Source organism: Suncus etruscus, chromosome 20 (assembly GCF_024139225.1).
Source record: "Suncus etruscus isolate mSunEtr1 chromosome 20, mSunEtr1.pri.cur, whole genome shotgun sequence".
Taxonomy (NCBI): domain Eukaryota; kingdom Metazoa; phylum Chordata; class Mammalia; order Eulipotyphla; family Soricidae; genus Suncus; species Suncus etruscus.
In genome coordinates, this window is record NC_064867.1 from 7,683,384 (window position 1) to 7,698,401 (window position 15,018).

At 45.0% G+C, this 15,018-nt stretch overlaps 1 protein-coding gene across 1 annotated transcript; it reads left to right on the forward strand.

Annotated features, from left to right (window-relative positions):
• The first annotated feature begins 2,915 nt into the window (after positions 1-2,915).
• LOC125998201 (caspase-14-like) lies at positions 2,916-13,403 on the forward strand. The gene is made up of 3 exons (XM_049766472.1): positions 2,916-2,967; positions 4,649-4,797; positions 13,251-13,403. Exons 1-3 carry the CDS (start codon positions 2,916-2,918, stop codon positions 13,401-13,403), a joined length of 354 nt encoding a protein of 117 aa, XP_049622429.1.
• Positions 13,404-15,018: the final 1,615 nt, after the last annotated feature.

Consider the following 15,018-nt stretch of genomic DNA (forward strand, 5'->3'; position numbering starts at 1 on the left):
CCACCTACCCGGCCCCGGGCTGCGTCTTTTTTATCTTTTTAAATATAAGTAATCTTTAAGCACCATGATTACAAGCATGATTGCAGTTGGGTTTCAGTCATAAACAGAACACCTCACTTTAACAGTGCAGCGTCCCCCAACTCCCTCCTCCTACAACCCCCTGCCTGTATTTCAGACAGGCTTTCTACTTCTCGCATGGTAGTTGTGAGTGTAGTTATTTCTCTAACTGCACCACTACGCGTTAAACTGGAGCTTCTTGCTGTTGACAATACATTGTCCATTTTACCCAGAATTATCCGAGTTGCTCAGAATCATGGCTTTGCAGGGGCCCAGGAAGTACTTGAACAAGAAACAGCAGTTTTCATTGCTTTATCTCCTTCCCTTGGTGGATGTTTGGTCCCTTAAAGGACCAAGTGTGGTTAATTAATGCAATTAGTTCTCCCCCCCTTTAATGAATTTTATTGAGGTCAATGTGAATTTCAAGTCTTTCAGCTGTATTTAATTGTTTGTTTGGATTTATTTTCTCATTTCTTCCCCGGAATCTTTCAGCCCCTACTCCTGATGGGAAGTCTAAAGAATCTGTTGTTTTAGGTTTCTAGCCTCAGGGTTTGCTCTATAAGGAAGCATTTTCAGGGGGAGGGGGCACACTTCCCCAAACCCTGGGAACTACTTTATTTTAACATTCTTTTATTTCTAAAAATTTTTTGTTTGGGGGTTTTTGTGCTCACTCATGGATGCACAGTGATTACTCCTGGTGAGCTCAGGGAATCATATAGGATGCTGGGGATTGAACCCTGGCCAAGTACATGAAAGGAAAGCACCTTGCCTATTGTACTATCAGTCTGGCCCCACTCTGAGAAATCTTTTATTTTGTCTCTTGGGTCGTACCAGTTGGTACCCAGGACTACTTCTGCCTTGCTGGTCCTGGGTGGGGGTGGTGGTTGTTGTTCTGAGGCTGGAAGACCATGCAGCCCCTGGGATCAGTCTCAGCCCCATTCCCGCCAGCATGCCCAGCATGGCTCTAGCCTATGAATCCATCTCCCTTGTGAAGGAACCTATTCTGAGGCTGAGGGGGACCAGAGTGAGAGCATAGGGGTTAAGTTGCTTGCCTTGTGTGCTTCCAACCAACACTGGTTCCATTCCTGGCACCACTAGAAGTGACCTTTGAGCACAGAGCCAGGAGTAGCCCTTGAACACTGCCTAATCGGGCCCCAAACCCAAGGCAAATAAAATGAGATGGAAACTTTCTGGATCCAGAGCTATAAAAGTTTATGGAAAAAGTTTGTTTTGGTTTTGTTTTGTTTTGTTCTTTTCCTTGGGAGTTTTCTGGTCATAGGAATAACAACAGATCTTGATTTTTTTAAATAAAAAAAGGAAAAATAATGCTCTTTTTTTTTTAAATATAAATTTAGTGACTTCAAGAAAGATTCTAAAGAGAAACCATGACTGTGTTGAGGAAGACCTGGTAAATATCTTTTTTCTCTTTCTTTACTTTTGGATATTAAGTGTAAAAGATTCAGTCAAAGTATTTTTCTAGTAGAGGAAGGAAGCTCTTGTTACTCTATTGGCTTCATAAGTAACCCCATACACATTTCTCTGTATTAAAGAATGGCTGTTCCCTCCCTCCCTCCTCTCTCTCTCCCTCTCTGCCCTCTCTCCCCTCTCTCCCCTCTCTTCCCTCTCTTCCCTCTCTTCCCTCTCTTCCCTCTCTTCCCTCTCTTCCCTCTCTTCCCTCTCCTCCCTCCTTCCTTTTCTCCCTCCTTCCCAGCCAGAGCTGAAGGGCTGCTTCCTGTCCAAAACTTACTGACTAAAATGCTGAATCTCTTTTAAGTTGCATTGCCCATTCTTGAAGGGCTTACTTCTTTTTTGTTTTGTTGTTTGTTTGTTTGTTTTTGGGCCACACCCAGCGTTGCTCAGGGGTTATTCCCGGCTGTCTGCTCAGAAATAGTTCCTGGCAGGCACGGGGGACCCTATGGGACACCGGGATTCGAACCAACCACCTTTGGTCCTGGATCGGCTGCTTGCAAGGCAAACGCCGCTGTGCTATCTCTCCGGGCCCGAAGGGCTTACTTGTACTAACCAAGTAATTACATTGGTTTGAGGCCTCTCATTTTCTATTGCCTTCTGGCTCTGCTACTTCTCCTGCAGCACATCTCTGGGGAGGTTTCTCTGAGAGTAACTTCCTTCCACTCTTCTCTTGGGTGAAGCTGATGGCCCTGATGGCACGTCAGAGGTCACTGGTGGACAATTGGGTCAAAAGGAGAGTCTCCATGATTTTTAGCTTCAAAGACAAGTAGAAAGACCCTTTAAGAAGACAAAAAAAGAAAGTAAGGAAGGAAAGAAGGAAAGAAAAGAAAAGACAAGACACTAACAGGGTCCAGATAAGATAGTACTATGGTTAGGGTGCTTGCCTGGCATGTGGCCAATCCTTATTTGATCCCTGACCCTTTCTTTTTTTTTTTTTTTTTTTTTGGTTTTTGGGCCACACCCAGTAACGTTCAGGGGTTACTCCTGGCTATGTGCTCAGAAGTTGCTCCTGGCTTGGGGGACCATATGGGACACCAGGGGATCGAACCGCGGTCCGTCCAAGGATAGCGCAGGCAAGGCAGGCACCTTACCTTTAGCGCCACCGCCCGACCCTCCCTGACACTTTCAAGGCCTGCCAAGGAGTGATTCCTGAATGCAGAGCCAGGAGTAATTCCTTAGCGCTGCCGGGTGGGTATGGCCCCAAAACAAACAATAAAAGAAGACACTAACATCTGGGCATCTCTGGGTCAGAGGAGACCTGAGCAACTTGGCTTGCAGAGTAGAGATTCTTTCTTCTGGAGGACCTTAACGGAGGGTATTTGGGGGGCTTTTGAGTAGAGGAGCAGATGGACAGAAGCACCCCTCAACTCTACTCCCCCATACCCTTCATGGACTGTGTCATGGTCCTGGTGAATTCGGGTCTCTTTGAAGAGACCTTGGGTAGCCAGAGATGGTTCAGAGGATCAGGTGCCTGCCCTGTATATGGAAGACCTCAGTTTGATCCTGGGCACTGCATATTGTTCCCTGGATACTACCGCCCAGTTGTGACCTCTGAGTGCAGAGCCAGGGACAGATCCTGAGTACTGCAGGAAGGGGACACCCTCCTCCCCTAGATAGTAAAATAAATATGTAAATAGGTGTAAAAAAAAAAAGAGCCTGGAGAGATAGCACAGTGGCGTTTGCCTTGCAAGAAGCCGATCCAGGACCGAAGGTGGTTGGTTCGAATCCCGGTGTCCCATATGGTCCCCCGTGCCTGCCAGGAGCTATTTCTGAGCAGACAGTCAGGAGTAACCCCTGAGCACTGCCGGGTGTGACCCAAAAACCAAAAAAAAAAAAAAATAGGTGCTTGCCAGCGCTGAGACAAATCACTCTTTAAATCCGTCTTCCTTTTCTGGGCTTTGATTCTGTCCTCTTCATGGTTCCCTGAACATTTGAGCTGGGAGAACCCCAGCTCCACGGGGTAGTACCAAAACAAACAAAAAGTACAGTTAAATAAAAGTGAAACTAAACTTCAGTGCACATCGTCAGCCTGGATTCAGCCCCTGACACCTTATATGACCCTTCAATCGCTGTTAGGAATGGTCCTAAGCTCTGCTGGTATGACCCCAACACCCTTCCACAAAAATGGGCAGTAGAAAAAAAAAAATGACCCGAGAGATAGCAAAGCCTTAGGGTATCTCTTTGCACATTTCTGACCCGGACGGACATGGGTTTGATTTCCGGCATCTCACGTGGTCCCCTGAGCTTGCCAGGAGTGATTTTTGAGCACAGAGCCAGGAGTGACCCCTGAGAGCTGCCTGGGTGTGATCCAGAAAGCAAAAAAAAAAAAAAAAAAAGGAAAAAAGAAATGAGCTATATAGGTGGACCAGAAATTTAGCTCAAAGATTGAGTTCCCACTTGAGCCCTGGCATGGCAGAGGTCCTGAGCTCCCCCAAGTGAGTGGTCTCTATTGCCCTTCCCCCCTTTCCTCTACTCTGTTTCCTCAAACTAGTAGTTGTGGCTGTATTTAGGAATTTCAAACTGAGATTGAAGGGTCAGAGAGATAGTTTAGCAGGCTGGGCTCTTATCTTGTACACAGTCGAACAAGGATTCGATCCCAGGCTCCACATATAGTCCTCCTTAGCACAGGGTCAGTAGTTAGTGCAGAGTACCAGGAGATGTGGCCCAAAACAACTAAAAAAAAAAGGAGATTAACTTTTCAGTGCTAGACTGAAGAAGATATTTGAAGAACTATAATAAATCCTTGTAATAAATCTGATGAGAGGCAGTTCCTTATCTGAGGCGAGACTTCACTATTAATCTCACAAGAAACTCATCACTTCAGGCCTAGAGAGAATGTCTATGGGGCTGAACACATGATTTACATGCAGAAGGCAGGAGTTTGGTCACATGATCCTTAAACGCTGCTAGGACAAGATTCTGAGCTTTGGTGGGATGCTGGACATGAAAACTAACAAAACAGCTTCCCCATCGCTTCACATCTATACATATATACACACACGGATGGATTTGTATATAATATGTGTCTATGCATATGAGTGTGTATCTCTCTGTGTCCCTCAAAGATTGTATTTTCTGTGTTGTGGGTGGGTCTATAGTGTTTGGCTTTCCCTGCCCCTAGGACTGTTACACCTGAGTGGCAAACGGCAGGCCTTCCTCATGTGTGTGAAGAAACACAGGCCAGGAGCGCACCAGGACGTCCAGCTGATGAGGGAGTGGCTGGGCCAGTGCCAGTTCGAGTACACGGCCTGCATCGATCCCGACAAAATGGTACCGTGGGGCTGCCCTGCTCCTTGGCCCTCTTCCTTGCTGGGGGAGAGCCAAGCCTGCCTGTCAGTCTGGAAAGAACCTCTGAGGCTCTAGCCCTAAGGAGAGGACTGGAGCCATCGAAGAATGGGATTTTGAGAACGTGTCCTAGCAAGGTAGACGAGGAGATGTGGAGGATCAGCCATGGGGAGTCCAGAAGGAGAGAGTTCTAGAGCCCTTAGGAACAGTGTAGACTTCAGAAGCAGCTGTGAGAGGTCCCCCTGTGGCCCTCCAGATGCAGTCCAGCTAACCTGGCACCTAGGGGATTGGAAAAGTCTTTTAGGGGTTCACTTGGAGAGGTGCAAAAGTCTGTACAGGGATAGAAACCTGCATGGCCTGGGCAGAAGTGTTAATATTTAAATATGACAGAAATGTGTGGCCCAAGGATGGTGGTGGAATGGTAAAACACATTTGGGAGGGAGTGTTAGGGACCAAACCCAGCAGACCTCAGAGGCTCTGTGCTCAGGAGTCATTCCTGGCAACACAGAGGGATCTTCTACATTGGCCACAGATCAAATCTTAACCTTATAGAGTCTCTCCAGTCTCTGCCACTCAGATTTTGGGGGAGCTGTGGTTTGAGGACAGTGGCTCTCTGCAGGAAAGAAATCAGTCTGGGTTTCATCTGTTTAAATTACAGAAAAGAACTTCCAGGAAGACAGATCATAGAGCATAGAAGTTTCTTTTTTGTGGAAGGGGATTTGCAAGAGTGGGTTTCTCCTGAAAGAGAAAAGAGAGCCCCTGAAGGAAAGGAAGTTCACTCCCTGGGAGGAGACCAGGGCCAGAGTCGGGAGAGCTTTAGTCGAAGGAAGAAGAGATCCACCCAGGACACAGGCTGGAGGGCCAGGCTTGCTTTATAAAGCTGATTTTCCAGGGATTTTCCAGACTGCTTCACCTTGGACTGAGGGTCAAGGAGAAGGAAATGATTTCTAGGCAATTGCCAGGGAGAAGGACATTTTATTTTTGTTTCTGTTTTTTTTTTTTCTTGTTTCTGTTTTGAGTCACAGCTGGTGGTGCTTAGATTAAAGGCAGTCCTCCCAGCTCTGTTTTTGGTGGATCACTCTTGGTGGACCTGGGAGGGTGGGCGGACATATGGTACCAGAGTGCCTGTTGTTTCTATTTCATTCCTGTTCTCTCTAGTCCAAAAAGGCCTTTTGACCTTGGCAGTTTCTTGATTCTTCGTTTTATCAAACCTATGCCCAGCCTGTCAGTTATCTCCCAACTGTCTGGTTTCCTTGGTTGTAGCTCCATACTCCTTTTTAAAAAACAAACAAAAAAATTTCATTATTTTAAACACTGTGGTTACAGAATTAATGCATTATTAATAATAAAATTAATAATATGTAAATTATTAATAATGGAAATACAGTTTTTTCTGGAACTCGATATTCCAACACCAACCCCACCTCCAGTATAACATTCCCTTTACCATTGTCCCAGGTTTTTCAACCTCCCCCAAGCCTGCTCCTTGTCAATAATAATTAAGTATATTAATTATTATTATTATATTATCATTATATAATATTAATGTTATACTGTTATATCAATAACAAGTAAGTAAATAATTTGCTTAATATTGCTTTTTACAATTAAATGATAATGGAGTTATATTAAAAAAAAACCCTTGATGCCAGAGAGATAGCACGCTAGCATTTGCCTTGTATGCATCTGACCCAGGATGGACCCAGATTCGATCCCCAGCATCCCATATGCTCCCCTGAGCCTTCCAGGAGCAATTTCTGAGCACAAAGCCAGGAGTAACCCCTGAGCACCGTGAGGTATGGCCCCCAAACCAAAAAACTAAAAAACTCTCGATTAACAGAAAATGTGTGGAACCTGGCTTACCTTGCAATGGAGTCTTCCGTCATTGTCTGAAGGCCTGCTAAACTGTTTGTTGAGCTTATGTGGCTTGTATGAAATTTCACATCTAATTTGGTTTGTTCATACTGGGATGTCAGTATTGAAACTACAGAGATGTCTCACGGCCATGTAAGCAGCCGAGCATTTCAGGACTTCTTCGATGAGCTCAGATGCTGGCAGTGTTGGATCATGTGTGTGGCTGCTGGGACTTCTGGAAGCCCAGAGGCATGGGGAAGAGGTGGGGGGCAGGGAGAGGCGAGAGGGTGCCTGCCCTGGAATCCCCGGAGATGTCAGCCACAAATCCAGCATTCCTGGAGTTTTTAGTAGTTAGGTGTTTGCAGAGATTAGTGGAAAAGTCCTGACGCTGGGCTGTTGGGTGATGGCAGTGACAGGGTGTGTCTGTGTGTGCAGCAGAGGAAGGAACTTGCCCTGTCCCTTCCCTAGGGGACTCAGAGTGATGAGCTGCATACTCCTTTTCAAAATATATCTTGGTGGGCCAGAGCGATACCACAGAGGTAGGATGTTTGCCTTGCATGCAACTGACCCTGGACAGACCTTGGTTTGCTTTCTGGCATCCCATATGGTCCCCGAGTCTGCCAGGAGTATCCCCTGAGTGCTGCTGGGTATAGCGGAAAAACAAAACAAAATAAAAATGTATCTTGTCTCTTCAAACACTTCTTGATTATTCTATGGCTTTTCATTTCCCCAGATGACTGGCTGACAGTTACTGTCTGGGAGCTTCAGCCTGACTGTCCAGCTCAATTTTCAGTTCTGTCTGTGGCAGTTTATTTTTCCTAGAGTCTAGAATTGTCTTCCTAGGGACTTTCTCTACCTCTGTTAATATTTGTTTATACATGCTTAGTAGTAGTTCACCGGCAAAAATATTTCACTGCTTTATTTTCCCGATCGTTAGTTTGGTTGGACATGTTTTCTCTTTCTTTATTGTTTTGTTTCTGGGCCACAGCCTGCAATGCTCAGGGATCACTCCTGACTCTACACTTAGGAATTACTCCTGGTGGTGCTTGGGGGACCATATGGGATGCTGGGGATTGAACCAGGTCCGCCATGTTCAAGGCAAATGCCCTACCTGCTGTACTATGGCTCTGACCCTCTATCCTTGGTGGGGGGGTTTTGGGCCACAGATAACAGCAGAACTCAGAAGTTCTCTCCTTTGAAGGCTCAGGGGGACCTTATGGGATGCTGGGGATCAAACCAGTGTTAGCTGAGGGCAAGGCAGATGGCCTGCCTGCTGTGATATTGTTCTGGTCCCTATTTTTTTTCTTCTTTTTTTTTAATTTTTTATTCTTTTTTTTTTTTTTTTAATTTTTTTTTTATTTAAACACCTTGATTACATACATGACTGTGTTTGGGTTTCAGTCATAAAAGGAACACCACCCATCACCAGTGCAACATTCCCATCACCCAAGTCCCAAATCACCCTCCTCCCCACCCAACCCCCGCCTGTACCCTAAACAGGCTCTACATTTCCCTCATACATTCTCAATATTAGGACAGTTCAAAATGTAGTTATTTCTCTAACTAAACTCATCACTCTTTGTGGTGAGCTTCCTGAGGTGAGCTGGAACTTCCAGCTCTTTTCTCTTTTGTGTCTGAAAATTATTATTACAAGGGTGTCTTTCATTTTTCTTAAAACCCATAGATGAGTGAGACCATTCTGCGTTTTTCTCTCTCTCTCTGACTTATTTCACTCAGCATAATAGATTCCATGTACATCCATGTATAGGAAAATTTCATGACTTCATCTCTCCTGACAGCTGCATAATATTCCATTGTGTATAGCTATACCACTCCTATACCACTCCTAGGAATATACCCTAGGAACACAAAAATACAATACAAAAACCCCTTCCTTACACCTATATTCATTGCAGCTCTATTTACCATAGCAAGACTCTGGAAACAACCAAGATGCCCTTCAACAGATGAATGGCTAAAGAAACTGTGGTACATATACATAATTTTTTATTCTTAAGGGCCCCTATTATTTATTCATTTAAATTTAGACCATCCCTGGCTGCCGTAGGGCTTACTCTTGACTCTGTGCTCAGGGAACACACCTAGCAGTGCTTGGTCAAACATAAACCATGCTGGGAATCAGACCATGGTCATTCTTAAGTCAGATTGCTGCTAAACTTTTGCTCTAATTTCTCCAGCCACTGTTGAACATGCTTTACCCCCCCCCTTTTTTGGGTATCTTTTTTAGGGGGTTACCGCAGATGGTGGTACTCAGGGATTACTCCTGGCTCTGTGCTCAGAAATTACTTTTTAGGGGTCTATATGGGTGCCGAGATCGAACCCAGGTAGGCCATATGCCAGTAGAATACCTTACTCACTGTGCTATCACTCCGGCCTCATTTTTTGACCATTTGCATTTCTTCTTTCTGTAAATTGCCTCTTTCTATCCTTTGCTCATTTGCAACTATGCAAACACTTTTTCTCTGGAGCTGGGGTTCAAACCCAGGGACTCACATGCAAGAAGGCTTGTCTTCTACCATGAAGTTACATCCTAACCCCTTTTGCCCCTTTTCACTGGTTTTCTTTTTTAAATGTTTATTGTTCTTCTTCCCTGAATATTACTCACTTATAAAATATAGGATCTGTTTTTTTCTCTATCGCTTTTTTGTGTGTGCAGTGCCAGAGATTGAGCCCAGGGCTTCATCCCCCTCACCTCACTTTGGATTGAAAATTTTCTTTTAGGGCAACGGCTGGGATGAAAACTGGCCTCATTGCTTGTCCAGTGCCACTGAAGCCTCTCAGTCCTCTCCGCTGCTTCCCTTTTTGCTTTTGTGTTCTTGTCAGACAGAAATATTAGTTTTTGTGACTAAACTTCTACTTCTGGTTTCTTAGCTTTCATGTCTTTATTATGCCATAGATATGGAACCCTAGGCCTGACACACCTAATCATTTATTTATTTAGCACTTTTTGGGAAGGGATCACTCCTGGCTCTGTGCTCAGGTGCCCAAAGTAAATATTTAAAATGTTTTTTTTTCTGAAAAAAATATATTTTCTGGAATATGTGTAGGATTTTTTAAAGGTTAGCCTTCTATTCTCTGGAATTTTAATTTTAGGACAATGTGAAAGAAGTTCTCTTTGTTTTCTAGCCTATTCTTGGTTGTTGACATTGATTGAATGCTATATCCTTTTGGTACCTAAAGTTCCTATTTTATCATGAACCGACTTCCTATAATACGTGGATCAACTTTTTGAATTTTTAGAGTTGTTTTTGTCTGTTTTGGGGGCATACCTGGTGGCACTCAAGGGTTACCCCTGCTGTGTGCTTAGAAATCGCTCCTGGATGGCTTGGTGGACCATATGGGATGCCAAGGATCAAACTCGGGTCCATCCCAGGTCAACAGCTTGCGAGGCAAATGTTCTACCTCTGTGCTATCACTCTGGCCCTGCATTTTTTTGTTTTATCTCTTGGTCATGGGTTACACCCAGGAACTCCCCCGATGCACTAACTGGGGATCACTTCGAGTAGTGCTTGTGGGGGGACTATCATGCAGTGCCAGGGATCGAACCTAGGGCTTGCTCTACACGCAGGAACCGCCCCGAGTGTGAGTTCCAGGGACCATAGGACCTGGCATTGAGCCCCGTCAGCCAGTGCGAGACTTACCCATATCCCGTGTTCCCTATTCTCTATGATCTTGAAAGTCAAATGGTGTAGTTCCACAGAAATCCTTTGGGACTTTGATTGGTACTTTTTTGTTTTGGGGTCACACCTGGCAGCGCTCAGGGGGACTCCTGGCTCTGTGCTCAGAAATCACTTCTGGCAGGCTCGGGGGACTCTATGGGATACCGGGATTCGAACCACCGACCTTCTGCATGAAAGGTGAACGCCCTGCCTCCATGCTCTCTCTCTGGCTCCTGATTGGGACTTTTTTATCAATTAATCCTGCATCGGATTAACTCACTGTTCTCTACTTTTTTCATAATCATTTTTGCAGTTTTTTATTTTATAGTGCTAGGGTTTGGGGGGGAACCCCACCCTGCAGTGCTGCTCCTGGTTCTTTGCTCAGGAGAGTGAGATCTTTGCTAGTGTTTGAGGGGACCATGTGTAGTGTTGGGAATGGAATCAGCATCAGTACTAGGCAACATGCATTGCCTAACCTTGTTTTTTTTTTTTTTTTTTTTTTTTTTTTTTTTTTTTTTTTTTTGGTGATGGTGCTTACATGTTACCCTGGCTCTGCACTCAGAAATCAACCCTGGTGGGCTAAGGTCTAAGGGCCAGAAATTGAACCTGGGTCAGCTGTGTACAAAACAGCTGTGCTATTTTGTACCTGTTGTGGTATTGCTGAAATACTTTCTTTTTTTTTTTTTTTTTTTTTTGGTTTTTGGGCCACACCCGTTTGACGCTCAGGGGTTACTCCTGGCTATGAGCTCAGAAATCGCCCCTGGCTTGGGGAGACCATATGGGACGCCGGGGGATCGAACCGCGGTCTGTCCTATGCTAGCGCTTGTAAGGCAGACACCTTACCTCTAGCGCCACCTTCCCGGCCCCTGAAATACTTTCATATTACTCTTTAACCCAATTTTCTTTCTTTTTTTTTTTTGTTCGTTTTTGTTTTTGGGCCACACCCGGCGGTGCTCAGGGGTTACTCCTGGCTGTCTGCTCAGAAATAGCTCCTGGCAGGCACGGGGGACCATATGGGACAACGGGATTCGAACCAACTACCTTTGGTCCTGGATCGGCTGCTTGCAAGGCAAACGCCGCTGTGCTATCTCTCCGGGCCCCCAATTTTCAACATATGTAAATTATTTTTGTCTCTTTGAATATAGAATATAAAACTTTGTCAATATTTTGTTTTGTTTTGGTACCACACCTGGTGACATTCAGGGGTTACTCCTGGCTATGCGCTCAGAAATCGCTCCTGGCTTGAGGGACCATATGGGACACTGGGGATCGAACTGAGGTCCATCCTGGATTGACTAAGTGAAAGGCAAGCGCCCTACCACTGTGCTATCGCTTTGGTCTTAGAACTTTATCAATATTGACAGGTTTTGTTTTTGGTTGGTTTTTGATTTTTGCTTTTTGGGTTTTTTTCTTTTGGTTTGGGCCCATGCCCAGTGGCACTCAGGGGTTACTTCTGGCTTTGTGCTCAGAAATCACTCCTCTCAGGCTCGAGGACCATATGGGATGCTGGGGGTTGAATCAGGGTCCATCCTGAGTCAGCCACATGCAAGGCAAACACCCTACTTACCACTCAGGTCCATCAATATTGACTTTTTTTCCCCTTGGGTCACACCTGGCATCACTCAAGGTTCCTCCTGGCTTTACACTCAGAAATCACTCCTGACAGGCTTGGGGGACCATATGGGATGCAGGGATTCAAACCACTGTCCTTCTGCATGCAAGGCAAATGCCTTACCTCCATGCTATGTCTCTGGTCCCCATCAATATTGACTTTATTGAAATGGTTAGATCTTTTTTTTATTTTTTTGGTTTTTGGGCCACACCCAGTGACGCTCAGGAGTTACTCCTGGCTATGCGCTCAGAAGTCGCTCCTGGCTTGGGGGACCATATGGGATGCTGGGGGATCGTCCTAGGCTGCGCTGGCAAGGCAGACACCTTACCTCTAGCGCCACTGTGCCGGCCACTTCTCTTTTATTAATTTTGGTTTTGGGGCCCCTGGTGCTGTTCAGGGCTTCTTCCTGGCTCTATACTCAGGGATCACCATAGTTGAAGGATCTTTTGCAGTGCTAGAGATCAAACCTGGGCTGGCTGCATGCAAGACAAGCGCCTTAACTTCTGTCCTAGCTCTTTGGCCCATCCTTTCCTTTAGGGAACTGGATTCTCATGCATGTTTTTCATAGCTTCTGGTAGGTCTTTATCACTGGGCATATTCCTTCATTCCCTTTCATTTCTGGATTATTGAGAATATTCATTTTATAAAATAACTTGTATATTCATAAATTACTGTACAAGTTAAAAGCATGTGCCCTTAAGAGATGTGTAATTCCGTTGTGTTTTATAGTAGTGAATCAGAAATGTCCTAACTTTGGAGTAGGAGAGACAGTACAGTAGATAGGATGGATGCTTGCCTCACATGTGGCCAGCCCCGTTTAATTCCCAGCATTATAAATGGTTCCCCAAACCCTGCCAGGATCCCTGAGTACAGAGCCGTTAGTAATATACAAATTTTTTTTTTTTGGTTTTTGGGCCACACACAGCGATGCTCAGAGGTTACTCCTGGCTATCTGCTCAGAAATAGCTCCTGGCAGGCACGGGGGACCATATGGGACACCGGGATTCGAACCAACCACCTTCGGTCCTGGATCGGCTGCTTGCAAGACAAACGCCACTGTGCTATCTCTCTGGGCCCATACTAATTTAATCAAAGAAGTATCAGTGACCCAAATACAAACAGCAATTCTGAGAGCAAACAAAAACTAAGTGAGTCAGATATGCTGATATTACACTCTATTTGGAATTTAGATAATTTTGTTATTAATCTCCCCAGACTACTTAGCATCGGGGCCATTTCTAGCATTTGAGATTTTCCCACCTTCTCTTCTCTGAAATTTTCTTGCTTTGCAGGAGTTCCTTGAAAAAATAACATCATTTCGGGATGAGCTCAATGAAATGAAAGATGAGATTGGCTGCTGCACTGTGACTCTCATGTCCCACGGCGAGCAAGGCTTTATTAAAATGAAAGATGGTGAGAAAGTGAGCCTGGAAAAAAATCTTTGAAATGTTCAACAATAAAAACTGTACGGCCCTTCAGAGGAAGCCCAAGATATTTATCATCCAGGCATGCAGAGGAGGTATGTGTGGAAGTTCTTTGTACAGTGTGTTTCTAGGAAAATCTCCTGTGGGGAGTTGAGAAATAAGTAAATGCATGCATTTTATTTACTTGGCTAGTTTGGGGGCCATACCCATTTAGTTTCCAGGGCTTACTATGCTCAGGGAAGGGTCTTGGCCCCTCTGCTATCTTTTTATGACTTGTTTCTTTGTTTTTGGGCCACACCTGGTGGCGCTCTGCAGTTACTCCTGGCTCTGAGCTTAGAAAATTGCTCCTGGAAGGCTGGGGTTAGGGGGTGTGGGCGACCGTACACCCACATATTCAATGGAACTCTGAATGAATTTTTCACCGCTGCCTGATTCAAGCCATAAGTTTGCTTAGCCCCGAGCCAAAAAGAAACTCTGCAAATAAATTTAGCCCGGCACACAGAATCTGACTTAAACCAGATTCCTTAACCTTTCCATGGAACCTGTTTTTGTAACTGCTCTCAAAAACGTAATTATAGATAGGTTTTTGTAAGGTTTAAACTGTAATCCTTATTGCTTGCACAAAAGAAAGATCTGTTAACTATTTGTTTAAGGATTTGCTTCCCCTCCCCCCATCCTGCCAGGTTCCTCTTTATCCTTCCCGCCATCAAAATGTGATTTTGCTCCCATTGGTTAAAATCGTTGTACCTGTACAAATCTGATTGGTTTAAGTTTCAATCCTATGTTGCTGCTCCTCCCACTGAAGCAGGGCATAAAAGCCCTGCTCTCTCCCTCAATAAACCTCTTGACTGGCTTACGTCACCAGGAGCCATTCTACTAATTTCTACAGCTTAATTTTTTAGGTGTTCACAAAAGAGCTTAACACTCACGAATTATTTGTAGCTGCTTTTTGCCTTCTGTCCCGGTTGAGAGAAAGCTGCCGGCCGGAATTCTCTCCCAGCAAAGGGCAGGAGCAGAGGAAGTTACAAGGGGGGACCATATGGGATGCTGGGGATCGAACCCGGGTCTGTTCTGGTCAGCAGCATGCAAGACAAAGGTCCTACCACTGTATTATCACTCCAGTCCTCTTTTTTTTTTTTTATTTTGGACCACACCTGGTAATGCTCCCGGCTATGCACTCAGAAATCGCTCCTGGCTTGGGTTACCATATAGGATGCCAGGGAATCAAACCTCTGTCTGTCCTAGGCAGCACATGCAAGGCAGACACAATAAAGCTTGCGCCACTGCCCAGGCCCCTCTTTTTATGATTTTTATTTTTATTTTTGGGGGGGAGAGGACTTTGTCCCATATGTGGTGATGTTCAAGGATTATTCCTAGCTCTGCTTTCAGGAAACATACCTGGCAGTGCTCAGGGGATTATATGGATGATGCTGGGAGTTGAACTCAGGTTTAGCCGGGTGCAAGGCAAATGTCCTAGCCATTATACTATTTCTCCCTCCTCTCTCTTCAGCCCCATATTTTAAGTAGCTGATATAACTTACATCAGCTGTCTAGGGTTCTTGGGCTTGGAACTGGAAAAACAATGACAGAATGGGGCTTGAGAGATAGCATGGAGGTAGGGCATTTGCCTTGCATG

Bases quoted from the DNA above. Each gene is read 5' to 3' on its own strand.
- LOC125998201 (XM_049766472.1), top strand. From the start codon at position 2,916: ATGGACTGTGTCATGGTCCTGGTGAATTCGGGTCTCTTTGAAGAGACC. The intron at 2,968-4,648 runs GTAGCCAGAGAT...CCCTGCCCCTAG, and splicing joins TCTCTTTGAAGAGACCTTGG to GACTGTTACACCTGAGTGGC. The intron at 4,798-13,250 runs GTACCGTGGGGC...CTTGCTTTGCAG, and splicing joins GCATCGATCCCGACAAAATG to GAGTTCCTTGAAAAAATAAC.